Raw genomic sequence first — 27,281 nt, 5'->3', positions numbered from 1 at the left:
CTGTGTCCCACTTGGGGGAAGCCGAGTGTTGCTTTGTGGGCACCAGGTCCGCAGGGCTGTTTCTCTGTGTGCCTCACGGCAGCTCCTGCACTGAGCATCTGCGCCCTGGTGGTCAGTGTGCATCGGACAGTCAGAAGCTCCTGCACTGAGCATCTGCACCCTGGTGGTCAGTGTGCATCGGACAGTCAGGCACTTTTTTATATATAGATTAGTCATGACAGGTTTAGGGCTGATCCTACACCAATGTGACCTCATCTTAACTAATTACACCTGCACAGACCCTATTTCCAAACAAGCTCATTAGAGGTTCCTGAGGGACATGAATTTGGCGGGAGACCCATTCAACCCAGTACAACCCCTCTTTGTTGCTCTGCCTCCTGAGGGGCTGTCAGACCAGTGATGAGGACCTGGTGCCCGTCCCCGGGTTGCCCCTCTCCTTGGAGACCGTGGTGGAACTTGGCAACCAGCGGAGCAACCCTTCCCGCACCTTGTCCCTGAATTCGGTCGACACGTAATAGTAGATGAAGGGGTCCACGCAGCTGTTGAGGGTGCTGAGTGCCAGGCTGGGAACGTAGGCAGCGTACAGGTTCCCCCAGGTCTCTGAGCCTGGGTCCGAGTAGTGCAGCAGCAGCAGCACATTGCTGGGCGCGAAGAAGGCCAGGGCCGAGGCCAGCACCAGCGCAGTCAGCCTCAGCGCGTGGCTGTAGCGCTGGCCTTCAGCAGCCAGTGAACACAGGGTAGCCCCGTAGCAGAGCAGCATGGCCAGCAGGGGCAGGAGGCAGCCAAACACGGCCATGCAGACGAAGGTGGGTCGCCAGTAGGAGTCCTGGGTACCTACGGGATGTGCGTCATGGCACAGCACATGATCCGATTGTGACTCCCAGTAGGTCTGCCGCTGCAGCCCCAGGGGCAGCACCAGGGTGGCCGCCACCAGCCAGGCCAAGGTGCAAAGCCCAGTGGCCAGGCGCAGGCCTCGCAGGGCGAGGGCCCGCAGTGGGTATACCACGGCCAGGTAGCGGTCCAGGCTGATGGCAGCCAGCAGTAGCACAGAACAGTACATATGGCCATAGAGTGCGGCTATGTCCAGGCGGCAGGCAGCCTCGCCAAAGGGCCAGCGCTGGCCCCGAAGATGGTAGACAATGCGGGGTGGCAAGGTCAGGGCCAGCAGCAGGTCGGCAGCTGCCAGGTTCATGAGCAGCACCGTGGATGGCAGCCGAGGCACTCGCGTGGCCAGCACCCACAGTGCCAGGCCGTTGGCAGGCAGCCCCACCACCAGGACCACCCCATAGAGAGCGGGCACCATCCTCGTGGGCACCCAGCCCAGCAGCAGCGCCCGTGAACTTTCCGAAAGCTCCAGAGTGTAGCTGCGGTTGGCACAGGGCCTGCCGGGGAAGGTGCGAGTTATGCAAATTGTTGCCCCCTGGGGTTTGGTCCAAGGTTCCAGCTGGCCATCTGGGGGAGGGAACGGGGATGGAGGTGTCATCTCCTGCCTTTCAACCAGCCCTCCTGCTGGATGGTCCCCCCACAGGGCCTACAACCCAGGCCCCAGCTCACAGGAGCCCCCCCAGATTGATGGGACAGAGTTGGACATGGAAACCCTTTCCCCGTGGGCTCAGGGCTGAGCTGGAGGGCCCCCCAGTCCCGTGTCCTTCTGCCCATCTATCATGCTCCCCCAGTCCCAAGGCAGCACCTGGAGTCACTCACCATCTCCTTCCCCTGTGCTCCAGCCTTCATCGTAGACACTGGGGGTTGGGGTTCCACCCTCAAGGCTGAATCCCAGGGCCAGGGGCCCTAGCAGCAGGAGCGCCCACATGCTATCGGGGCCGGGCGCCGGCTGCTCTGGGCTTCAGCCAACTGGCCTTGGGCTTCCTATCTGCTGGACCCCCACCCCCAGCTTCCTGAGTGGAGGCGGGGGAGCGGACAGGGCCAGTGAGATAAACCAGCCCCTGCCCCCAGCCAGCCTGTGGGAGGCCCACGGATGACCTAAGTGGCCTGGTGGCTGGGGCCACTTTGTCTGGCAGAGGTGCCTCACGGGGTACGAGTGCTGGGCCAGTGAGATGGGGAGGAAGTCTCAGGCTGCAGCAGCCCCACCACCCCGTCCAGACCAGGAAGCCTGTGTGGGCTAAGTGGTCACTTCCTGCTGGCCAGTCACAGCCGCCGTTCTCACAGCAGCCCAGTCCTCCAGGTCACGTCCTCCATCAGAAGCTCTTGGCCCTTCCTGAAACCTCGTCTCTCTCTGGTGGGCAAGACTAGAGTCCTGCCTTTCAGGTCATAGGTCAGAGCAGGTGAACCCCCTGTCCCACCACAGGTGCCCAAGCCCCAGGTCCTCTATGAGGCTGCCCTGCCCTCTCGCCTCCTCACCCATTACCCAGCACGACCGCCTGGGCATGCGCCAAGTGAGGTGCCGAGAGGGGAAGGCGCCTTGTGAGTTGGGTCTGCTGGGGAGAGCGGAGGAGGCGTGAGCCCTGTTGTCGTGTTGCCCTGAGTGTCGAGGGGAGCCTGGCGCAGCCGCCTCTGGGCGATGTCTGTCCTGAGTTCTCCAAGCGTCTTTTGCTCCTGCCCTGGCCCCACCCGAGCCTGACTGGGAGGGATGGTCTCACACATCCACATCTGAGGCCAAGGGAGGCAGCGGGCCAGCCCAGGTCGGGACACCGGAGCCATCTCCCAGGGGCCCTCCTTCCTCTGGCCCCCACGTTCCTGTATTCTGATGGGGCCACTGTGCAGATGAAGAAACCGAGGCTCAGAGGGAGGGCATTCCTCTCTCCTGCACCCAACCCCCACCCCCACTCCCCTCCAGGGCCTAGAGAAGCCTCCAACAGTCCAGCCAGGAACTCGGGGGCCTCGGTTCTGTGTGGTCAGGTCTGGGCCATGGGCCTGTGTCTGGGAGCAGGAGGACCCCAAGGGGCAGTGGGGGTGGTAGAGGGGGTCAGATGTGGTGTCTTGGCACAGACACCCTAATCTCGTCACTCTCAGGGACACAGAGACCAGCAGGAAGTGACTGAGCAGTTTGGACATGGCCAGAGGCTGAGATGCTGAGTCCCTGCCCCCAGCCCCGGGGTGAGGGGGACTGAGGCCTAGAGCACTCCCGCTGGGCCAGGGCCTCAGCCAGGAGCTCTCCCATTCGGAGTGGTTTCCACCAGTAACAAATTCAGCCCATGCCTACGTCTCTGGATGATGCACAACTGCTGATGCCTTCAGCACAGGAAAGCCAGGATGGGGACCCCTGCCACCCTCCAGGGAACTTGTGCAGGGGATGCTGGGGACGGGACACCGGGCCAGGGCAGACTGGGAGCCCCCAGGAGGGTGGTCTGACTCAGGAGTTCCGTGTCTTGGAATTTATGGCAGACACACATGTGCAGGAAGGTATCTGTACAGGGGCTATTACCAGCAAGGCAGGGGGTAGGGTGGGGGGGGAGGAGTTGCCCATTGACGGCCCCCACCACCACCACCATGGAGACAACCCTGTGCCAGCAGAACGAAGGGACCCCAGACAGGGAGGTGTCGGCTGCTGTCCTGTCCCAACTGGGTGACAAGTGGTGCAGAGGTGTCTGTCCTCCGCCTGCAATCAGGAAGCTGGGGGTGGGGGTCCAGCAGAAGGAAGCCCTAGGCCAGTTGGCTGAAGCCCAGAGCAGCCGGCGCCCGGCCCGATCACATGTGGGCGCTCCTGCTGCTGTGGCCCCTGACCCTGGGACTCAGCCTTGAGGGTGGCACCCCGACCCCCGTGTCCTGACGGCTGGAGCACAGGGGGAGGAGATGGTGAGTGACTGGGGCAGCTGCCTTTGGGGAGAGGGACTTGGGCCCCGACTCCTTCGTGTGCTTCTTTGTACTATTGGAATTTTCTGTACGTGTGTCACTTTCCATAAAAACTTATGTTTTTAAAAAAGCAGAAAGGTAGCTTCAAAAAGGAAGGGAATTCTGACACATGCTACATGGATAAACGCTGAGGACACTATAAGCCAGACACAAAAGGACATACTGTATGATTCCACTTACACGGTTCCTAGTCAGATCCAGAGACAGCAAGTAGAATGGTGGGTGCCACGAATCCAAGCTAGTAGAGCCTCCTTCTCCAAGTTGCCTGCTACCCCTGACATTCTGGAGGGGGCGGTGGGGACCATGAGGGGCCCCACACGGGTGGAGGGGCCCCTGGGAGGCAGCAACAGCCACTCAGGGAGGTGGGCAACTTCTGGGAGAGGACTGGCTAGGTGGGCAGGGCAGTGCCAACTGAGCTCAGGAACCTGGTGGTAGGCACTGGGCATGGCTGAGGGGGGCAGGTACATGGTGTAGCTGGAAGGCCCCTGAGCAGAGGTGTGGGCTCCCCTGATCCTTGGAGGGTGGGAGCAAGCCAGGTGGGAGGGGGTCCTAGAGATGTTCAGAGGACAGTGATGGGAAAGAAGCAAGAGATGGAAGGGTGTGGCCCCAGAGGTAGAGTATGGAGGGTGGTTTTGTGGGGCCGGGGAAGCAAAGCCCCCCCCTCCCCGCTGCCCGCCCGCCATGTCCCATCCATCTCCCATGAGCCTCAGGACTTGGCATCAGACGCACAAGGCAGAGAAAACTCCGAGCAGACACCAGGTGTTGTAATTGGTTTTTGCACGCACAACATTAGAAGAAAACACTTCACATTTCTACTGAACATAACAACTGAACTGGAATGTTCTAGAAAATGCTCTGGTATGAGGACGGAGAACCACCCACGGGAAACGTAACTGGGAGGTCTGGGGACCACTGTGCACAGGTGCAGACCCTCCCTGTGGGTCCTGCTGCCTGAATTCACTGGGTGGGAAAAGCCGCCTGGGATTCACTAACAGGAAATAACGGATGGAAGCTCACAGCTTCAGGTCAATATTTAATTGTTCACTTTAATGTGCAAATAAATAGAAAAGGAAACTACATTCAAAACAGCTGCAAAGGAAGTTCAAGCCCCAGAAGAGAAATTCTTCAAAAACGAGAGAGCTCCTTAGAAGCATGCAGGGTAGGGGATCAGGGGTTTGGCAAACACCCCAGGCCCCCGCTGAGGCACAGAGGGGCTGCCTCCCGGGGCTGGTGCAGTTCTGGTAAGTTCCCTTCTTACAAAACAAGGGTTCAGACAAAGTGCCTGGGTTACACTTGAGGAAACAGGGCAGGGAGACCCCAGGAGGGATAAGTAAGCCTTGGCCCACAGTCAAAGGCTTCACAAACCTTGAGTTCCACAGGCAACTTCTAGAAACACGCCTCCACGTGCGGGAACCGTGGGCTTGGCACAGCTCAGCAGGAGGGTGAGGGCTGCGGTGGCAGAGGCTGCACGGGGACTGCTTCGGGCCCACCTGTCAGCGGATCCCGCTCGCTATGATGCTGCCAGGGCCCGGCCCAGGCTTCTCGTGTGCAGTGAGTTCTAAGGAGCTGGTCCCCAGCCTGAACTGCCTGGCATTCTTGGCCCAGAAAGCCATGGACGCCTCCACGGGACAGTCGCCCCAGCCCCTCACACACACGCCAGGTGGCAGCTGCAGGAACAGCCGTGTCGGGTGGGGATGAAGAGGCTCTCAGTCCCTAGAAGCCTTGGGACGTGGTTGTTGGAAAAGTGCCACCACTGAGAGAGCATAGAGGAATAAATACGTGTGTGCACCTGTCTTTCTGGAGTGTCCATCTCGGTACACCATCCGCCCCGGAGCCCTCCCACATGGCCACTCGCTTGGTGGGTGTGGGGCCGAGCCCTGTCCCCCACAGACCCAGAGTCCGGCTGCTGGATCAATGCAGGGTTTGGCGGTCCTTTTTCCAGAGTGGGGTCTTCTGGGCCATTCTGATGCTCCTGCCCACACCACACCTCAGTTTGGCTAAAAGGGCTCTTCCTGCTTATAAAATAACGAGGATCTGAGCACAGGTGCTTGGCCAAGCTGATGCTCACACTGTCAGATCTGGGCATTGCCCGACTCCTTTTACGCTGGGAGCCTTTGAATGCCGGCCCCTCCCAAACGTGCCCCCTCACATGGCTGGTCAATGACTTTCCCAGATGCCCTGTGCACAAAATGACCAGCGCAGCCCCGCCCAGAGATTTGGCACAGGTGATGTAAGTGCCTGGCAGGTGTGTGAACACAATTGCTTGCTCCTCAGGCAGTGGGTGGATCCTCCCCTTTCTGCTGGGGACTGAGCCCCAAGTTCAAGTGCAGGGGGTTCAGGCTTGGCACAGGACTGGCCCAAAGGAGGCTGGGGAGCTGAGAGTGATGGCAGCGTGGGGCCACAAGCTGACACAACCCCTTCTCTGGAGCGGCAGCCTGTAGCAGCAAGGCTGGGGGATGCTCTCCTTCCCTCGGGTGGTTCAGGAAAATGGTCTCAACGGACACCTAGGCCTGAGGAAGCAACCACACCAAACTGCGTGCTGTGATGGCTGCTCAGGTGCATCAGGGGGAGGCAGGGCGGCGGCTGTACTGCACGCGGTAGCGGGTCACAGGCAGGCCATGCACATGGGCCGTCTCGCAGAGTGTCTTGCAGGGCACCATGTCCTCATCCTCTTCGCCCATCAGCCAGTCCTGCACCAGGCCAGCTGCCTCCACGGTCACGTTGTCCTCCAGCCAGCGGCCGTGCCATTCCTCAAAGTGCTGGTGGTGCCGCAGCAGGACCAGGGGCTGGACCTGCAGGGGGTGGGTGGGGTGGAGTCAAGAGACCGGGCGCCCCTAGCTGGGCACTGATACATGGCTGTGGGCTTGACCCAGGGTCCCAGGGCAGAGTGGGAGGCGTACCTGTTTGGCTCGGCAAAGGGTCCCCCGGCGGTACATGTAGTCCTCGGAGTTGACGATGAACATCATCTTGTGGGAGCTGAGCTTGAAGCGGCAGTCCACGTTGCAGGCGCTCTCCACCCCCACCAACCGCTTCCAGGAGCTCTTGGCCTCACCACGCAGGGCCCGCACCTGCTCGCACTGCCACCTGCGGAATTTCTTGAGGTTCCTGAGGGTCACAGGAGGATTTGCAGATCAGGAAAAATGTAAGGGAGATGCAAACAGAAGCAAAGAGCCACTACCCAAACCCTTCAATCCAGAGAAAACCAACTCTAGTCACACAGGGGTGCTAGCAACCCTGGAAGGGGCTGCCTGGCCAGCCCTGTTGGCTCCTCTCGCTTGCTTCCTATGTACCTCCAACAGGGAGCCCCTCACCCAGGACCCCCTTCCCTACCTCCACCCTCCCAGACCTGGTCCCATCTCCCTCCTATCAGTGGGCCTGGGACCCCACCCCCAGGCTGGCCCCCACCTGGCAATGGGTCTTCACTCAAATCTAAACACCAACCAACAGTCCCCACTGATCTTGGCCTGAGGGGAGATCTGGCCCTGCCTGGCCCAGGTCCAGGGTCTAATGGTGCTGGCGCTCCCGTCTCTGGCCCGATGGCTGCCATTTCTGGGAGCTTCTCCCTCCAGGGCCTCACCCCCTCCTCCCAGCCCCTCTGCTCCCTTAGGCAGGGCAGCCCCCTCGTCCCGGGATGACTGCACGACTGCTCTGCTCACCCCAGACCTCAGGAGGGCACAGCCACACCTTGTTCACATCAGGTGCCCAATTAGTGTTTCCAGACGAAGGAAACTGTCTTTAGCCTCAATTAAAGACACAGGGTTTCCTTGTGGCTCCTCTCACCTCTGCAGGAACACGGGCTTCAGGAGGAAGCCCTCGGTGGGGGAGCTGGACGCTCCCTCGGTCCCCACGTACTGCTCCATGTACCGAGCCAGGTGCTGGGGAACAGGAGGAGACATGGTCGTGACTTCCTGCTCAGGGCTCCTCAGCCAGGACCCTGAGCTCAGGGATCCTGGGGATGTTAGGGATCGTGGCTGTTGGAGACCCTGATGTGTGACTGAAACCAGACTGCAGCTGGGGCGGGACGTGCACACCAGCTACAATGAGACACTTGACGGCATTCTGTGCTGAGGTGGAGAAGTCCCTGCGGTGTAACAACCTATTGAAGTTCACACAGGGGACGGGGACCCCCTCATGGAGGAATGCAAGGTCCAGAATGGACATCGGGCACGAGCAGCAGTAGAAAGAGGGAAAGACCAGGTCACGGGTGGGAGTGAACAGGAGGTGGGGCTGGGAGGGGCCACCCAGGTGCAGTAGGGCATGGTGGTGTCCAGTGACCATCTGCTCACCGCCCTGTTAAAGCCAGAGGCTCCTCCAGACATGAGCTTAATAAAACCGCATTTGCTGGAAACTTCCGGAAGGTGCAAGGTATGCAGGCCTCCACCCTCACTCATCCTGGAGCTTCCTGTGTGGGGGAGTCCTGAGGTCGGCAGGGAGGATGCTGGGAGGGGAGCCCCTGCGGCTGTGGTGAGTGCCCCCAGCTCTGGGAAGGAGGCTTGGGCTTACCGGCCCGGTGTGAGGGCGCCGAGTGTCACTGCACCTCCCCATTTCTCCAGACAGAGCTCCTGAGCGGACATGATGCTCCAGAGCTCCTGGTCCACAGATCTTGGCTGTTTGACTCAAGGTCAAAAAAGCAGCAACACCTTTTTGAAATATGATTCCTTTCGACGTCCTTACTTATTTGGTTACATACTGCTTGACTCCAGAAAAGGTCTGACACAGCTACGTGTCAGAGGACCAATCGCTGTGGTTCGTCTGAGAACAAGCAATTTCTGGAATGTGAACCTTTGGCGATAAAACCAGGAATGTCCCAGGTAAACTGGGACAAGCTGTTCACTATTGTGGGTTGAATTGTGTCCCCAAACGAGACATGTCTAAGCCCTAGCCCCTGGCACCTGTTCATGTGACCTCATTTGGAAACAGAGTAATCACGGTGAGGTCACACTGGAGTAAGGTGGGCCCTAAACCCAATGCCTGGTGTCCTTGTAAGAGCAGAAAACCAACACGGGAAATGTCTCGTCTAGTGGAATGTGTGACTCAGAGCGTGGCCGGGCGGATGTTCTCTTGGTGATTAAGGCTCGGGACCCGGAGCCCTGAGCTTTATACACAGAGGGCAGAGGTCACACGGCTCAGGTGACCACGCCGGCCGCAGGCTCAATTGGGATGGCTCAGTGTCGACAGCAGGTGGGAGGAATCAGGACCCAGGGTTCTGCCCTGGGACACACCCTGGACTCCTGAGGGGTTGTCTGCAACTCGGGCCCTCCCTCGGCTGCCATGGAGGCCTGTGGCCTGTGCTTGTGCACGCGGCCCGTGGGGCGGGAACTCCACGATGCTGACTATGGCTTCCCCTGGCCCATAGTGTGCACAGGGCCGTTGTCCTCACCTGGACCTCCACGGGGTCCTCCGACTGGGCTTCCTCGGTGTCCAGGAGCTCAATGGTCATAATCACCTGCCCTTTGCGCTGAAGGAACATCACCTGGGGAAGGTGGGGGACAATGCCTGAAGCCACAGAACAGTCCAAGCTGACACAGGATGAGGTCAAAAGCTCATCAATTAACCACCTTTGCCAGCCTCTGGGCCTAGACCCTTCCTCCAGGGATCAGGTGCTGGGTACCCACCTCATGGACCCCGTGGTGCCCCCTGAGGCCAGGACCAGCATCCAGAGGCCCAGTCAAGGAAGTACATGTAATCGGACTGGCTGACAAAGCCATGTTCAGTCCAATCCCGCCCCCCAGGCCAGAACACAATGGCCGGCCCCTCCTGTTTTGGGCATTCCCCTTGCACCCCTAGCCTCATATGGGACTGAGCATGGCTGTCTCTCACCTTGAAGCAGTTTTCATCAGCCATGCACCGCTCAGCCTTCCACTGGTAGCTCGTCTCCCTAGCGGCGCGGACGCAGCGGGAGGACAGGTTCCCACCGGCGGCGCCCCGCTTCTTCTCGTTCAGGTAGAGCTCCACCACCTTCAGGCAGATGTCGTCACTCACGAGGTGGTGCAGCTGGTGGGGAGGAAAGCTGGTGGGTGCCTGGAGCGTGTGCCCCTCCGAGGGGGCGAGCAGTTTCTGAGCACACTGCCTGCTGGAGTCCCCACCTCACCCAAAGACAACATGGTCAAGTCCATGAAATGGGGATGAAGGCCAGGATCAGATGGGCCATGCAGAGCGAGTACCTCGGCACAGGGTGCAGAGCAGAAAAACTAGCCCAGAAGGTTGAGAACCCCTGCTAAGGTAATTACAGGTGTCAGCATGGGAGAGCCCTGTGAGCATATCGGGCCCAGGGCACATCCAGTGGGGTTTGATGAAGCCACAGCTTGGGGGGTGAAGTGCTTGCCCATGGTGTCCCCCGAGCCACTGTCTCCTGGAGCTGTGTGCAAGGTCCCATGCGTGCTTCCCCATCACTGGACATCCAAATGGCCACAGAGGGAGGAAAAGGTGCCAACCTTAGGAGCCACCAGGGAAATGCAATGTAAAACACGATGAGATCCTGCTGCCCCTCAGCCCAGGAGAGGTGAGATACCGCCAATCCCAGCTCTGGGCAGGACAGAGTACCCACTGGAAAACCAAAAGCTTCCACTGCAGCCGGCGGGCTTGCCTCCACCCCACCCAGGGGAGTGGAGGAAACTCGCAGATGTCCACCAGGAGACAAGCAGTGTTGCTCCAAGGGCCCAGAGGGGAGTTTGTTCCCTGGAGCAGGCCAGGGTGAAGGAGCCACAACTGCAAGAAGGAATGCTGCAGAATCACACTGCCCGATGCCCGACAGGTGGTCTACTTCCATTTAAACACAGCTCAGAACAGGAACTCTACCTCAGCTTCAGAAATCAGGGCAGTGGGTGCCCATGGTGAGGAGTAGCTGGGAGGGGTTGTGGGTGAGGGCATCCACATTTGAAGACCCACTGGGCCACCCACTTAGGATTTGGGCACTTTCCTGTGTGTTCTACTTCAATGAGAAGTTTTTCTAACCTAGAAGGAAATGACGTTTCTAGAATGTTCCCAATGACTGTATCTGGGTGGGAGAGGAATAACATTATTTTACTGGCTTCTCTTCCACTTTAAGTTGGTAATCAGGAAACAAAAGTCAAGCTGAAGAATACCACCAGGAGGACATATGTCCCAGGACCACACCAACCTGTCTGGGCTGTTGTTTATATTTTATGACTCATTTCCTCTCCTTGACATTTGGCTATTGCCAGTGTTTTGCTACTATAAATGATACTGAGTGCTGAGGAACGTCACTGATATCCGCCCCACACCCCTTGAAGGGGGCCAAAATTCTTTACACAATGCCAAGTCACCCTCACAAAAGGTTTGTTAGCAGGGACTCAAATTCATGCTCACAGCAGCATTATCCACAATTGCCAAAAGGTGGCAGCAACGCAGGTGCCCATCCATGGATGAATGAATGAACACAATGTGGTCCATTCTACAATGGAATATTACTCAGCCGTAAAGAGGAATGAAGCACTGACATGATACAATGTGGATGAATCTTGAAAACATCATGCCAAGTAAGAGAAGTCAGACCACATACTGTATGATTCCATGTATATGAAATGTCCAGAATGGGTGAACACATAGACAGAAAGCAGATTGGTGATAGTCAGGAGGAGCTGGCAAAGGGGAATGGAGAGTGACTGCTAATGGGGACAGGGTCTCTTTTTGGGGTGATAGAAATGTCCTGGAACTAGACAGAGGTGAAGATTATATAACACTGTGAATGTACTAAATGCTATTGAATTATTCACTTTAAATGGTTAACGTGCCCTGATGGTGTGGCTCAGTGATTGAGCGTCGACCCATGAACTGAGAGGTCACTGGCTCCATTTCCAATCGGAGCACATGCCCAGGTTTTGGGCTTGACCACCAGTGGGGGATGTGCAGGAGGCAACCGATCAATGATTCTCATTGATGTTTCTATCTCTCTATCCCTATCCCTTCCTCTCTAAAAACAATAAAAAAATCCTATATAATAAAAGCCTAATATGCTAAGTGTCTGGTCATCCATTCAACCAATCGAAGCATAATATGCTAATGATATGCTAAGACCGCTCAACCGCTCGCTATGATGTGCACTGACCACCAGGGAGCAGACAGTTGACTGGTAGATCAGTCTCTATGACCCGTAGGTTAGCTTGCTGCTGAGCGAGATGGGAAGGACACGCCCTGGAGCCCTCCCACTGTCCCTCCCTGGCAGGCCAACCTTCCACCTCCCTCCCTGGCCCCTATCGTGCACCGGTGGGGTCCCTCAGCCTGGCCTGTGCCCTCTTGCAATCTGGAACCCCTCGGGGAATGTCAGAGAGCTGTTTTCTCCCGATCCTGCAGGCCAGGCCGAGGGACCCCACTGGTGCACGAATTTGTGCACCAGGCCTCTAGTAAGTAAAAAAAATAAAATAAAATGGTTATTAACATTATGTTATGTGAATTCTACCTTGGTTAAAAAAAAGGAAAGATGCTGGCATGGGACCAACCACACAGCATGAGAGTGATAGAAGGGCAGGTTTTCAAAGCTGGGGACCGGCAAGGAATCTTGAGGAGGTGCTGTCGCCCCGTGTGTCAGGCCTCCTGTCACCCTGCTTGCTGCCCATCCTGCACCCGCTCACCTGGCGCGCGATGCTCTGCACCAGCTTGTCCATGGTGAAGCCGACGTAGGCGTGGATGGTGAACATCTCGCGCAGCGTGTCCTCGTACTGCGTGGGGTCGATGCTGCCGTCCAGCAGGCTGCGCACCATGTCCAGGAAGGCCGGGTAGTACTCCTCCAGCTCTACCTCACCTAAGGGCGGAGACAGGTCACACAGGGCTGTAACCACAAGACCCCACAGGGCGAATCCAGAATCTCCATAGAATCAAGCAGCCCACGGTCCACCTCCCACCATGGGCTTCTTAATGGTGGCCCGACTCCAGGATGGAAGCTTGACTGGCAGTAGTTGCACGAGGCCCAGCTTGGGAGGCAGGCAAGAAGCGCTGTGGCTGTGGCCTGGCGATGCCGGTTTCCTGCTCCTACCACGGCACCACAGCCAGAAGCAGTGCTACTGCTTGGGGAGGCTAGGAAGAGTGTTCGAGACTCTACTATTTTTGTGACTTCTCATTTGAGATACTGTAATTATTTCAAAATGAAAAGCCAGAAAAAAACACAAGGGGACATTTCCGATCATAAGCTGTGAACTGAAACCCTTGGTGCCACTGCCCGTCTCCCAGCGCCTGCATGTCATCCGTGGGCTCTGACAGGGGCTGGGGACTCACTGGGCTGCTTCAGCCGCAGCTCCATGGCAGGGTCACTGCCCTTCTCCCGACGGCCCTCGCAGAGCAGCTTCTCCCTCTCCTTCTCCGTCCGATACTCCAGGAGCTGCTTCTGAGCCTGGCGGTAGATCTTCAGGAGTCGGGAGCACAGGGTCTGGTGGAGACGCAGGAAGAAGTACCAGTTGTTGTTGGCGAAGAAGAGGCTGTAGACGTCATCCATGGGCTTGTGTGGTGGTGGTGGTAAAGGCGGTGGCGGTGGCGGCGGCGGTGGTGGCTGTTGCTCAGGGGTGGTGCCCTCGCCGGTGGGCCCCTTCTCCACCGGGGGGCTGCTCTGTGGCCCAGGCGCCGGCTTCTTCCGGTCACCAGGTTCCACACTCTGCCCCTGAGGGCTCCCCCGGCCCTCGTCAGCAGAGTCCTCAGATGCCCCTAGGTCCAGGTGCTGGGAGAAGAAGAGGCTGGGCACAAACTGGTGCACCAGCTGGTGGATGGTGCCCTGGTCCTCCTTCTGGATGGCTGGCTGCCGCTTCACGTAGTAGCTGATGAGTGCGGCTGCATCCTCCAGGATCTGCTTGTCCTCGTACACGAAGATCAGGTGTGGCTCACTGGAGGGGGCGCTGCGGCCCTCTGAGTGCTGCTCCTGGTGCTGGGAACAGGGTGAATGTCAGGCAGGAAGCAACCCGCTGGGAGAACCCAAGATTTGCACCCTCAGCTTTAACAGTGTCACATTGCTCAGCGCCAGGACCAGAACAGGGCCAACCTCCCTCCCACCACCATTGCCTGCAGCAGTGCCTAGGGGCCAGGGGATCTGAGGGGGGCAGTGCGCTGGTCACCAAATTCCAGCTGACCCGAGGTGCCCAATCCAAGCTCTCTGTGGGGGTCAGGAAGGCTCAAGGTGGACCCTGGGCCTCTCTGCCCACCATCATTCATTCATGGATGCTCGGCTAGACCCTGAAGACCTGGGACTACTTACATGTCAGCCTCTTCTCCCTCAGCCTTTCACACCTGGCCCATACCCTGCCTCTGCCCTCCTCCCACCCACCACCAGTCCCTCCACAGTTCTCCTATCACCCTGCTGCGCAGGCCTCCTCCCTGCTCACTCCAACCACTCTCCTCACCCAGTTTAGAGCAATATGGCGACAGGAGCACAGCCAACTCTACCACCCCCACCAGGCCCTCCCACACTGGTCAGCAGAGGACTCCAGCCCCTGGCATGCAGGCCTGCAGTGCACACATGGCTCCTCCTCTGAGGCTTCAGGTGTGCAGGACCTTTGCATGAGCCTGTTTACTCTTTCTCCCTGGAGAACCATGTCCCTGGGTTCACCCCTCTCCTGTCTTTAGCTAATCATCTTTCTTCCAGAAAACCTAGACAATGACTACTTCCTCCAGACCGCCTGAGCACGTGGGGGACGGGGGACATCTAGGCTCTTGGAAAAACCGAGTGTGGATGCCATCCGTGTAGGTGGGACCTCCTGAGGGCAGGGCAGGGGGAGGGAGGAGGCAAAGGCTGTTCCTCAAACAGAACTAGTGACTGGCAGGAAATGGAGATGGGGCCTCCCACTCTGCCCTGGTCCTCATCAGCTAAACACCCCTTTCCCCTCTGGCCCCAAGGGAAGAGCCAGGAACTCAGTGGTCAGTGGTGGGTCTGTTGGGCTACATCATCACCCCCAAGTTGACAATGTACCACAGACCCCATTGGTGGGGAGAGGTCGCAGGCTTCGAGGTCCTTCCTCAAGTGAGGAGGTCAGACAAGCTGAAGAGTAGGGCCTGGGGCTAGGGGCCCTAGAGGGGGGGAGGTTGAAGGGCAGGGTCTTATGGCCGCAGCCCTGGTTGGTCTCCAGTTATGTGGAGACACCCCCAGTGGCCTGGCTTTTCTGTCTTTAATTTCCATACTATGAGAGGAGGTACGATGCTTGCTGCTTATATGAAGAAAAGGGAATAAGTGAGCCTGCCCAGGCAAGTGCTCAGCCATTGATGCTGCTCTGTCCCTGTCTCCTGGGCACAGCCTGAGAGCAGCACCCGCAACCTCCCTGACTGCCCCCCAGGGGCCTCCACCTCCCTGCCAGGCCATTTCTTACATGTATTTTTCAAAGGTCCAGATTCTCAGAGCCTGAGAGCCCAGCCCGGTCTCAGTTATGTGATTCCGGGCCCATGAGCCTAGACGGTCCAAGACTGGCAAGAGGACACAGTGCAGTTGCTGGAGGTGAAGCCCGAGGGCTCAGAGCTCTGGTCTCCTGTGACGTCTTGTGCCTATTTCCTCACTGAGGAAACTAAAACTTGGATAACAGCACTGCATAGGAAGGTGTGTGAGCAAGGGTTCTATGGGATGTTCCTTCTGGGGGTTCAAATGCTATCTGCTACCCACTGACTATGGAGAAAGGAAAGCTGCTGGCATCAGGCATCTGAAGGAAGGTCCACCAAGGCCCACAGCGGGAGGGAGGAGGGAAGAGCCCCAGTCCTCCCTGACCAGCCCTGGTCTGTGCTACAGGAACCTTCATCCTCACCCCTACACGGCCGTGAGGGCAATGCCACCAAGCCCGCCTACCCGCTGGGAAACAGGCAGAGACCCGGCGCAGAGGAGGGCCTCACCTCATCATAGACACTCTCAATCTCGTTGAGCAAGCTCTTGGAGCGAAGGGCCTTGGTGTCGTTCTGCTTGAAGTTCACGGCCTGGTGGTCCAGGGACTTGAGGTATGCCTTCTCGTATTGCTCCCGCCAAATCTTGTTGAAGCCCTGCTGGGCCTCCCGCCACTCCTCCTCCTTGGCCTTCAGCCTGTGGGGGCCAGAGGGGCTCAGCACAAGGACAGCATGGGAACAGCCTGTGACACCTGCCTGAGCCATCCCTGCACTAGGACCAGCCTGTCTTCCATCCACAGACTAGCCATGCACTAGGGGACATACCATGTGACTCCATCTGTGCCACAGTGGGACAGCCAGCGCCAGGCCTGTCTGTATTGAGTAAAGGAGGGAAGGAGGGAGCCATGGTCCTGGAGGACCAATGTGAACAGTTTTATGGCTTCTCAAACGTCGCTGCCACGGAACCAACCTCCTCCCTGTCCTGGCTTCTGCCACTGACCGTATTCCAGGTAGCTGTCGGCTCAACTGTGAACCCCATGAGGGGATTGTGTGGGTCTTGCTCAGCTCTGCAACCCCAGGGCCAAGCTTAGCACCCAACTGAGGGCGGCACTTCATATCTGTTCACTATCATGGAAAAGTTCCTAAGACACAACACTAAGTACAAGGCAAGCTGTGATACAGGTCCCACTCTTCATGTTTCGACCTAATTATGTGTGTGGTGGCAAAGGACTAGGACAAGTGTTAACCATGCTTTCCTCTCGGGAGGGGAACAGGAAGATGAAAGAAGACTGAGACCCCCAGTAAGGCACCCTGAGGCCCCAGGGACCCCCCCCGCCCCCCTCCCCACCTTGTGATGACCTCTGTGACAACAACACTAAAGAGCGAGTGCCCAGGGGCCAGAGCTGAGGAAACCTTTTGAGAACGACCGGGACAGCGGTGACGGGGTTTTTCTTGAGGCTCTCGATGATCTCAGGAGCCTTGTCCCCATAGATGCGATGGATGGCGCGACGCTGGATCACCTCTGACGTGCCCCCCAGACAGTCGTCCAGCCGGAACTTATCCTGGTCTTCCGGTGCCATCCGGGACAGTTTTTTCTGCACGCTTTCCAACACTCGAATGGTGGCCAGGTTGGTCTCCAGGACGACGTCTAACTATGGAGAGGAAGGCGGGAAGGGGTCAGTGGGGCCCTAGGGAAGAGCCTGGGCTGGCAGAAGGGATGCTTGGACAGAGCTAACAAATTCCACATCTGAGGGGTGTGACGGGCATTAGAAGGTGGGGCCCTGAGCAAGTGAGGCTGATTACTGATTACTGAGCTGGCATCCAGTCAGGGGAGGCACAAATGCAGGACCAGGTGCTGAGGGACTGAGAGCCATTGGCCATTCACTGCTGGCTGACCCCCTGCTCAGGCATAGAGAGCAAGCTTTGCTTGGCAAAAAAGGGGAACGGACCTGTGGTGTACTTAGCCCCTGGATGACTCTCAGGGCATGTGTAGGGGGAGCCAATCCCCAAAGGGAACATACCATGTGACTCCATTTGTGCCACAGTGAGAGATGAACACAGGTCAGTGTTGCCAGGGGTCAGGGCTGGGTGGGCCTGGGAGGGAGGTGTTCAGATATAAGGGGCAGAAGGAGGGGTCCTAGTGGTAGGGAGCCACTCAGTATTTTGGCTGTGGTGGTAAACACAGGAACCACCAAAGGTGGGAACATGCAGAGCTGAATACACGTGTATGCACAATTCAACACATGCAAACGCCACATATGCACACACAAACACAGTCCAACGGGGCAAATGTGCCAATGTCACGGACCTCGCTGTGATTTTGTGACAGGGACTTATGAGCTGTTACCACTGGGGAAGGGAACCTGATTGCTGTGTCATTTCTTATGCTGCATGTCAGCAAAATTTTCAAAAAATTAACTTAAGCTAACTAAATTTTTAAAATATGTTCTTAATGATTTTTAGAGAGAGAGGAAGGGAGGGATAGAGAGACAGAAACATCGATAAGAGAGTAACATCATCAATCAGCTGCCTCTTGTACACCCCCCACTAGGGATTGAGCCCAAAACCCAGTATGTGCCCTGACCAGGAATTGAACCCACAACCTCTCGGTTCCTGGGTCGACACTCAACCACTGAGCCACACCGGCCAGGCAAGCTAACTTAATTTTAATTAAAGAAATTAAATTCAAATACATTGCCTAGCCAGCCTGAAGGAAAGCAAGGCAGAAAAGAGATCTGTGAGGACCTGCCCTGTTGGAAAGTGCTGGCATCCCTGATACTCAAGAGGAGACGTGGGTGGGGTGCAGTGGGGAGGTTAAGAAGGGTCAGTGCAGACTGGTGCAGCCACTATGGAAGACAGTATGGAGTTTCCTCAAAAAGTTAAAAATGGAACTCCCATTTGACCCTGTGATCCCACTTCTAGGAATATAAGAAACCAGACCAGAAACACCAATCAGAAAGGATATGTGCACCCATATGTTCATAGCAGCACAATTCACCATAGCTAAGATCTGGAAACAGCCTAAGTGCCCATCAGTAGATGAATGGATTAGAAAACTGTGGTACATCTACACAATAGAATACTATGCTGCTGTAAAAAAGAAGGAATTCTTACCATTTGCAACAGCATGGATGGAACTAGAGAGCATTATGCTAAGTGAAATAAGCCAGTTAATGAAAGAAAAATACCACATGATCTCACTTATTTATGGATAATAAAGACCATTATAAACTGATGAACAAAAATAGATACAGAGGCAGAGCAGCATCGAACAGACTGTCAAACTACAGCGGGAAGGCCGGGGAGGGTGGGGATGGGGGTAAGAGATCAACTGAAGGACTTGTATGCATGCATATAAGCATAGCCAATGGACACAAGACACTGGGGGGTAGGGGAGGCCAGGGAAAGGTCAAGGAGAAGAAAAAAAAGGAGACATATGTAATACTCTTTGTAATACTTTAAGCAATAAAAAAAAAGGGTCAGGATATATTCCAGGATGGAGAGGGAGATGAGCAGGGGAGAGTGAAGATAGTGCCATGGAGGATGGGGGACAAGGCACACCCCATGTCACCACCATCCTGGCCAGGACTCAGGGCCACCCAGAGGGCCCTGCAGCACCAGCATACACACCTCAAAACGCTCGTCCTCACAGCGGTGCAGCTGTTCCTCGTAGGGTGTCTTCTTAGAGCTGACAAAGGTGGAGTCCTCTGACCAAGACGGGAATGAGACCCAGGTGTCATTCAGCACCTGCATCAAGAAGAGATGCTGTTACTCCAGGTAATAAGCCCTGGCTGCCAGAACTGTTTACAGTACTGTTCATTGTAGAAAATATAAGAAGAAATATCACCTTGATTTTACAGGAAATTCCCTTATCATACAAACAGTAAATGTGATCAAGTGAACAAATCATAGTATTTTAGGGGTTGGCAAATTTTCTCTGTAAAAAGCCAGATAATGCACACTCCCATTGGACCGGCTTCTTAAGTCATCCTATATAATAAAATGCTAACATGCAAATCGACCAAACAGCAGAACGACCGGTTGCTATGATGCGCACTGACCACCAGGGGGCAGACCCTCAATGCAAGAGCTGCCCCCCGGTGGGCAGTGTGCTCCCACAGGGGTAGTGCTGCTCAGCCAGAAGCTGGGCTCACAGCTGGCGAGTGCACTGGTGGTGGCAGGAGCCTCTCCCGTCTCCACTGCAGTCGGACATCCCCCAAGGGCTCCTGGACTGCGAGAGGGTGCAAACCGGGCTGAAGGACTCCCCCCCACCCCCAGTGCACGAATTTTGTGCACTGGGCCTCTAGTAGAGTTAATAAAAGAGTAAGCAAGTGCCAAGCAGCCACTGATCCTGAACCAGAGTCGGGACAGGAAGATCAGAGAGGGAGGGACATGTCATGCACATACATGCCAATGAAAACTACACCTCCAGTAAATCCAACTTCTCAGGGCAATGCCCCCAGCACAATGCATTTATGAATCAGAGCTTCTAACCCAGGGGTGGGCAAACTTTTTGACTCGAGGGCCACAATGGGTTCTTAAACTGGACCGGAGGGTCAGAACAAAAGCATGGATGGAGTGTTTGTATGAACTAATATAAATTCAAAGTAAACATCATTACATAAAAGGGTACGGTCTTTTTTTTTTTAGTTTTATTCATTTCAAACGGGCCGGATCCGGCCCGCGGGCCGTAGTTTGCCCACGGCTGTTCTAACCTAACCATGGGCTCACTCCATGCATCTGCCTACACCACAAGGCAGGCATCATGTGCCTGGGCTCCCATCTCGTTTCGGCCCAGATGCTTACTGGGACCGGAGACTGTCAGTGATTTCCCAGCCGCCTGAGACATGGAAATCTACCTCAATAATTATAAAAATGAGCCCGGCCACTGTGGCTCAGTGGTTGAGCATTGACCTATGAATTGGGAGGTCACAGTTCGATTCCTGGTCAGGGCACATGCCTGGGTTTTGGGTTCGATGCCCAGAGTGGGGCATGTGGGAGGCAGCCGATCAATGATTCTTGCTCATCATTGATATTTCTATCTCTCTCCCCTCTCCTTTCCTCTCTAAAATCAATAAAAATATATATTAAAGCCCTAGCTGGTTTGACTCAGTGGATAGAGCCTTGGCCTGTGGACTGAAGGGTGCCAGGTTCGATTCTAGTCAAGGGCACGTGCTCGGGTTGCTGGCTCAATTCTCAGTAGGAGGCATGCAGGAGGCAGCCAATCAGTGATTCTCTCTCATCATTGATGTTTCTATCTCTCTCTCCCTCTCCCTTCCTCTCTGAAATCAATAAAAATATTTATATATATATATATTTTAAAAAGCCAGATAATAAATATTTCAAGTTTTGCGGGGACTACTCAATTCTGCCTTAGTCTTAGTAAAGTAGTCACAGGCAATATGCAAATCAATGGGCGTAGCTGTGTGACAATAAAACTTTATTGACAAACACAACCAATGGACCAGCTTTGGCCTGGGATTTGGCCCATAAGCGGTTCCTTGCTGATCCCTGGAACCCAGCAGGCAGTCTTGAATTCTGGATATACAGTAACAGGCTGTCCTCTAACCCTGAAGATGTATTCAATTGTCACACTAAACAAAAACATACTGAGGGCAGTGAACCCAGGACAGAGCAGGCTTAGCAAAATGATGGCATGTGCCAACCCTACGCTGGTGCCGTGGGCTCCGTGGCTTACCAAAACTGCCAACAGGGTAAGAAACTCACCTCTGCTCAGGTATTTTGTTTTGCCACATCCCAGCACATCCATTACTCAACATTTAGGGGGCTGACATTCAGTCTTTTATCTGATATATGAGAATGATGGGTGTTTTTTTTGGGGGGGGGGGTTGGAGGGGGTACATGCACCACACAAGCCAACCTAAGCCCCAGGGAGCTACCTCCTTGCAGATGGCCGTCCTCCCACTGCACTTGGGCTGCTGATAAGTTTTGGGGAGCGCCCGATAGCTGGATCCAATGCGCTTACAAGATGAATAGTCGATTTCCCGGCTTATTCCATCCCCAGATCTGTCGCTCATGGGCGGGGCGAATGATAGTTCTTTCACCCCCAGGAAGGACTTGAATTGTGCAAAAAGTTCTGGAAATTTCCTTCAAAAATAAAAACAAATGGTAAGTCGACACCCCCAGGGCTTTCTGGGAGTGATCTAGAGATTTCAGAATGGCTCCATATAGACATCGTGGTTAAAGATGGTCCGCAATGCAAGCTCAGGAAGGAGAGGCAGGAGGCGGAACCTAGCACCAGAAGTGCATAAAGTCCCCACCTGGGAGTGAATCTGCCCCAAAACTTTGTCACCAGTCAGGCCCACCACTTGCACACTCTGGAAAAGACAACCTAGACTGGCAGAAGCTGGGTCAGCAACGTTCCTTGACTGGAAGAGGCCAGGGTTGGCCAACCTGCCCACTCCTGTCTTTGTAAATCAAGTTTTATTGGCACAGTGATGTCCATCCTGACACACTGCTTGTGGCTTCTTTTGCACAATGCCGGAGTTGGGTAGGGAGTCCTAGCCCCTGGCCCTTGAAGATCAGTCTGCCAAGCTCTGTTCCGGAGTCTTTCTCCCCCATGGGAGAAAGCTCTGTTCCTCCTCCTAGGAGCACCCTCTATGGATACATTCTCGTAAGTCATAATGTAACCGCCATGCATGTTGATGGGAAGGTTTTCGTGCAATCCACCCCAATGTCACCTGGATTTGTTTAAATGAGTGTCAAGGCCTACTGCGAGAGTGCAGTCACTGTGACAGCTGGCACAGTGATCCTGCCATAACAGCCAGGCAGGCTCCTCCCCTGGGGTTTTCACTGGGGCTAAATAGGTCACAAATACAGCTGTCTATAATGCACACTCACCATATTATGGATTCTATTTGAAGGGTCTTATGTGCAGAGCCCACATGGAGCTTTCCGAAACTGAGGTCAGACTGGCTAAGAAGAAACCCGCCCAATGTGACAGGGCAGGTGAGGGGGAGGCAATGCTGGGACCTGGCCAACCCCCTTTCCTAAAGCTCATTGTGCACGAACTTGGCGTTCGTGTCCACCTCCTAGAACAACGGTCACCAACCAGTGGTCTGTGAGGTCCAAAAGGTTGGCGACTGCTGTCCTAGAACATCCCCACCTTCCCAGCGGCTGCCCGGGCCTGGGGCCGCCCACACACCGAGCAGCATGTGCTGGAAGCTGGTCGTTAAGTGTTTCTCTTTGGGTGGCTGGGATGCTAGTCAGTCTTTCATTCTTCCTGCAATTTCTGATTGTTAGAATTTTAAAAGCCTACACAGTGAGATTCTCCAGGGCTCTATGCTGGGTAGAAAGAGCTGATTCCATTTATATAACACTTTTGTCGTGTAGGTGTTAGAGATGGAGCACAGAGATGGTTGTCAGGGGCTGTGGCAGGGATTGGAGCAGGAAGCAAGAGGGACACAGGCTTGGGTATCAAAGGTCAGCACAGTATCCTTGTGGTTCTGGAGTCACCGAGTATCGTAACTGCAGTGGGACACACTCCCTTCCCAGGTGATAGAACTGTACACACACACACACACACACACACACACACACACACACACGAACTAGAAATAGGGAAACCTGCAAAGATGGGTGGGTTGCCCGAGTGTCACCATCCTGGTTGTGGTGCTGACTTCAGAGGTTCCCATGGGGGGAACCAGTCCTAGGATCTGTGTTCTTTCTTACTACTGCCGGTGAATCTATAACAATCCCCACAATTTCCATTTAAAGACAGTATCAAAAAAAGTACCTATCATCTTCAAAACAATAGCCCAAAGAAAGGTGGACAGAGTTTACAGAAGCAAAACTTGTGGAGAGCCTGGCGCAGTGTTGCTCACCCTAAAAACGGGCTGACGAGCTGGAGGAGCTCGGAGCCGGACACGAGCTCCTGGTTGAAGAGTGCGATGCAGCGAAGAAAGTTCTCATAGACCTCCTGGCTCTTCAGGACCCTGCGCACCTGCAGGGAGAGTACGTCAGGCTTTGCGGGCTGGGCCCAACCCTGGCCCGTGCCTACTTGGCTTAGCCATCACTAGGTACATGAAGTCACCAACATGGGCTTGCTCTAAAGTGACTGGCCGCGGTCTGCATGGCAACGCTCTCCGTGAGCATTCACAGTTCAGATAGCATGGGCCATCTCGCTGGTTCAGGCCACTGACCCCATGGGAGCCCCAGCATGAGCTCTGTTTTAGAAAAGTCACACAGTTGGGGCGTGGAAGATGTGTGTTCTCAAATCCGCTCGGCCCCGAGCTCTGTCGCCTACAGCGCACCACCTGCCATCTGTTCAATGATGGCTCACACTCCCTTCTACTGTGAAAGCTGGTGCCTATCCCTCCTCCCAGACCCACTCAAGAGCTCCCCTCCTATCTGCTCCCTTCCTAGAAGCTCTCGCTCTGCAAACCTCAGTCCCACCAGTCACCTTGTCAAAGAAGGAGAACTCCTGCAGAGTCCCGTACTTCCCCACGGCAGCGATGGACAGGTCTTTGGTACCACGCAGTTTCATTTTCTTCTGTGGAGAGAAATTCGTGTTGTCAGTGCTCTGTGCATCCATCTTTGTCAGAGTCAGCACGGCCAGCACTGAGTTCTGACAGGAACTGTCACTGGGTGCTGGATGAGGTCTGCCCAGGACCCCTGTGGATGACCGTCTCAGAACCACTCACCTCCACGACCTAGTGACGGGTGAAGGTCACAGGACTGCCCCACCCATAATCTGGGATCTAAGTCTTGACAGCTTAGGGCTTTTGATAACAGGCAGGAACATCATAAAGTTGGAATAGCAAGGGAGCTATGCCACTGGGTACAATATCAGAAACCCCTCCCCTGCCTGTTTTATCCGTTGAGCCATGCAGTGATGGGAAAGGGACAGGAAGAGGACAGCACTGGTGGGACCCCACAGAGGCCCAGGTTTTAAGGCTCTGGAAGACTTTTGTCTCTAAGCTAGACTAGGACCTAAACTTGGCTGCACTCCTGAGGCTACAAAACCATCTTCCGATGCCTGAAGAATGATGGAGACGTGTCAAGGGGACACAGGAGCCACCCCGAAAGGGCTGTACTGACCCATTTTGGGACAGTTTGGGCATCAAGATAAACTAATAGTTATGGATTATAACCCGGAGTTCATATTGACACAGGTAACTGAATAAAGGGGTAAAGGGAAGTCCTTCCTTACAGTAGAAAGTCACCTAGTAAATGCACAAACAATGATGGAATGAGAACATCACTATCATGGGCGATGAGAGCAACAGGAGCTAGACCTCAGCCCCTTCCATCCCTCAGCAGGGCACCCGATAGAGGGACCAACCTGCACAACTGTACATGGGCCCTGCCCATCAAAGAGGCATGACGGTGACCAGGAGCAGAGTGAGCATTAGCTCTGGTTTCTCGAGGAGGAGGTGACACTCCTCACAACTATCTGTGATCCAGGGAAACAGAGGAGCAGCACCCTTGGAGGTGAGCTGACTTCCCAGGTCCCACCGCCAGGGCATTTCAAGCCAGACCAGGGCCCAGACTCAGCCTCCTGCCCAGGCCTACTTGCTTGGGCCTGAGAATGCTGCTCCCCAGTTCATGTACAGAGAAGGCAAGGTGCCGTGTGTCCACACACGTATATCCACACCCAAGGCTGGCGATTACCTTGGCCGGTGCTGACACAGGACGGAGGAGTGAGGGCCGGGAGCGCTTTTTGCTGTGTTCCAGGCTCTTCTCGTGCTCACTCTTCTGGACACTGTTCATTTCACAGGGCCCATTTCCTGTGAACTAAGGACACAAACACAGGAGGTGGTTAGCGTTGGGGGGACACGGCCGGGCCCATCAGTGCTGGTTCTCTACCTGTCCGCATGCCTGCAACAGCCTTCAGCTCGGCCCTCGGCTCCAGAGAGTACTGTCTGCCATGGGCCAGGGGCTCTGTCCACATGTGAAGTGATCCCAACTCTCGAGATGCTCACATTTACTGGGGAAAGACCCGTGTACCCAGATCATGACAGTGTGACAAACGCCATGAGGCTGGGAGAAGGCTCACAGAAGGCCACGATGGAGGCTGGGTCCTCACCAGCGAGGGAGGCCTTAGGGTGAAACACGGGAGCTGGGCCTGGGTGTGTGGGGCTCACCCAGTGGACCACCGATAACGAGGGTCTGGTGTTCAAGTGCATCCAGAAGGGAAAGCACTTCAGACGAGGGGAATGGCACGCACAGAGCCCCAGCAGCAAGAGGAAGCAGCTGACAGCCTCCAGGTCACTGGGCAGGGGCGGGGTGGGGATGGGGGTGGGTTTCCAGCCAAGTCTGTATTCTTTCCTATGAATGAGCAGTGTCAGCACTCAGTACTCGCAGGCTCTACACCAGCCATCAATGAACAGGTTAGGGCTGTTTCTCCCAAGTGGGGTATCTATTGGGGGTTAACAACATTTACAAAAAACGCTTCTGGGAGAACTTGCATCTATGTGAATGTGCCGGAAAGCTGGAGTGGGTGGAGGAAGGTGGACAGACTGCAGCTTTCCTGCAGGATGTGGGCAGGGCTGGGGAGGCACTCCAAAGTCACCCACCACGTTGTCATTCCCACCCCAACATGGGACCTGGACGGGGAGACACCACATAAAGGACGCGCTATAGGCCCAAAGTGTGGGCTGGGTGAGCACGTCATGCTGCACCCAAAGAAAACAGCAGCATCTACCAGGTAAGAGTGAGCTCTGCATCTGTGTGTCTCTGCCTGAGACCAGCGTACATGATACATTGTTACGTAAAACAGAAAAGAAAAAAATCTAAGCAGAACAAACAGGATGCTATTAAAAAAAAAAAGACAGCCCTAGCCAGTGTTCTCAGTGGTTAGAGCACCCGCCTGAGCACCATAGGGTCACGGGTTCAACTCTAGAGGTCAAGGACACATACATCATACTTCGGTTATGGGTTCGCTTCCCAGCCCTGGTCAGGGTGCGTGTGGGAGGCAATCAGTCGATGTCTCTCTCTCACATCGATGTTTTCCCCTGCCCTCCCTCTCTCTCCCATTCTCTCCCTCCCTACCTGTTACTCTTTCTCTGAAAAGCAATGGAAAAAATATCCTCAAGGTGAGGATTAATAAAAAAGGATAAACATCTGTTTGCACATGCAGTGGGAATTTCTAGAGGGACTCAATATAAGACACTGTGGGTGCTGACCTCTGAGGACAGTGACTGGGGAACTGAGGAGAGGAAGGGAAATTTATTTTTCATACTTGATACTCTTATTGATACTTATTTTTTTCATGAGCACCTACTATTTTATAATAATTATAATGACAGCAATAAAATCTTATCATTAACTACAGGCCACACTTGTCCCTTAGGGGAAAAACTTCTTTGGAGAATAGTCATCTAAAGAGTCAGTTACTCTTAAGAATATTAAGGGGGAAATTCTCTCTCATCTTTTTTGTGGATGTAAGAACAGGTGAAAACACCAATTCCTAAAGGAGACCGGCAGTGGCACTATGACATGCACTGAGTGGGACGGAGATTGGGGGCCAACGGGGAAACCCAGTGCTTGCCCAGCTGAAGGGCAACATTAGCTAACATTAGTTAACAGTTCCAATTTATGAACACTTGAGCTACATGGACCCAAAGCCCATTTGGCTGGGGGTTGGCATATTCACCATGCTTCTTCGCCTGTTTCTGTAAATAAAGTTTTATTAGCACACAGGCACACCCACTTGACATACAATCCAAGGCTGCTTTCCTGATAGAGCGCCGGCCTGCACACCAAAGGGTAGCAGAACTGAGTCTTTGCAACACAGGATGCCTGGCCTGCAAAGCCCAAGATACCTGGCCCTTCACAGGAAAACATCTGCCAGCTCTGACCTAGGCCAAACAGTCGGGTTTAATTAGGACAACATCAAATTTCATCTTGGTTTCTTTTTCCCGAAATTTTAATAGAAATCCAAATATTAATACAAAGGATCATAATATAAAGTTCACTTTATATAACAAATTGTACATGGGTGTTTTTAATAATTTAAACATTGATTCAATCTTTCTAAATATATAAGGTAGCTCTAATCACCTAGTATACTCTAAAAAACTGAACTGATAACAAATGCCATTTTAAAAAAATGGATGGGCAGGCAGTTTTCTGGGGGAAATGCTTAATTTTTTAGGATGGCTTTATCTACGCCCAATTTTTTTTTTTTTTTTTTTTATATTTTA

At 54.7% G+C, this 27,281-nt stretch overlaps 2 protein-coding genes across 2 annotated transcripts in view; both read right to left on the bottom strand.

The window, feature by feature from the left end:
- Positions 1–154: 154 nt before the first annotated feature.
- Positions 155–1,813, bottom strand: F2RL3 (coagulation factor II (thrombin) receptor-like 3). Its single transcript, XM_014538466.1, has 2 exons — positions 1,705–1,813; positions 155–1,452 (listed from the first exon to the last, which is right to left on the bottom strand). The coding sequence occupies exons 1-2, from the start codon at positions 1,811–1,813 to the stop codon at positions 389–391; spliced, it is 1,173 nt and encodes a 390-aa protein (XP_014393952.1). The 3' UTR covers positions 155–388.
- Positions 1,814–4,833: 3,020 nt separating this feature from the next.
- Positions 4,834–27,281, bottom strand: part of SIN3B (SIN3 transcription regulator family member B) — a gene marked incomplete at its 5' end in the record, with an annotated part of 39,336 nt that continues 16,888 nt past the window's right edge. Inside the window, 14 exons of the mRNA XM_014538426.1 lie at positions 4,834–6,605; positions 6,714–6,918; positions 7,594–7,688; positions 9,194–9,286; positions 9,634–9,807; positions 12,405–12,574; positions 13,045–13,684; positions 15,628–15,811; positions 16,528–16,766; positions 18,745–18,861; positions 21,015–21,222; positions 22,959–23,077; positions 23,537–23,626; positions 24,748–24,870. Coding sequence (XP_014393912.1) covers positions 6,375–6,605; positions 6,714–6,918; positions 7,594–7,688; positions 9,194–9,286; positions 9,634–9,807; positions 12,405–12,574; positions 13,045–13,684; positions 15,628–15,811; positions 16,528–16,766; positions 18,745–18,861; positions 21,015–21,222; positions 22,959–23,077; positions 23,537–23,626; positions 24,748–24,870 — 2,688 coding nt within the window. The remainder of the gene's footprint in view (positions 6,606–6,713; positions 6,919–7,593; positions 7,689–9,193; positions 9,287–9,633; positions 9,808–12,404; positions 12,575–13,044; positions 13,685–15,627; positions 15,812–16,527; positions 16,767–18,744; positions 18,862–21,014; positions 21,223–22,958; positions 23,078–23,536; positions 23,627–24,747; positions 24,871–27,281) is intronic.

The sequence above is a fragment of the Myotis brandtii genome, unplaced genomic scaffold (genome assembly GCF_000412655.1).
Source record: "Myotis brandtii unplaced genomic scaffold, ASM41265v1 scaffold1040, whole genome shotgun sequence".
Lineage (NCBI taxonomy): Eukaryota > Metazoa > Chordata > Mammalia > Chiroptera > Vespertilionidae > Myotis > Myotis brandtii.
The sequence above is the reverse complement of the archived record's forward strand: the minus strand, read 5'-3'. Positions and strand labels throughout refer to the sequence as shown.

What these genes read in the sequence shown, in the direction of transcription:
- F2RL3 (XM_014538466.1), bottom strand. Translation starts at nt 1,813, where the DNA reads ATGTGGGCGCTCCTGCTGCTAGGGCCCCTGGCCCTGGGATTCAGCCTT. An exon ending in GAGCACAGGGGAAGGAGATG is followed by an intron (nt 1,453 to 1,704) that starts GTGAGTGACTCC and finishes TCCCTCCCCCAG; the next exon opens with ATGGCCAGCTGGAACCTTGG.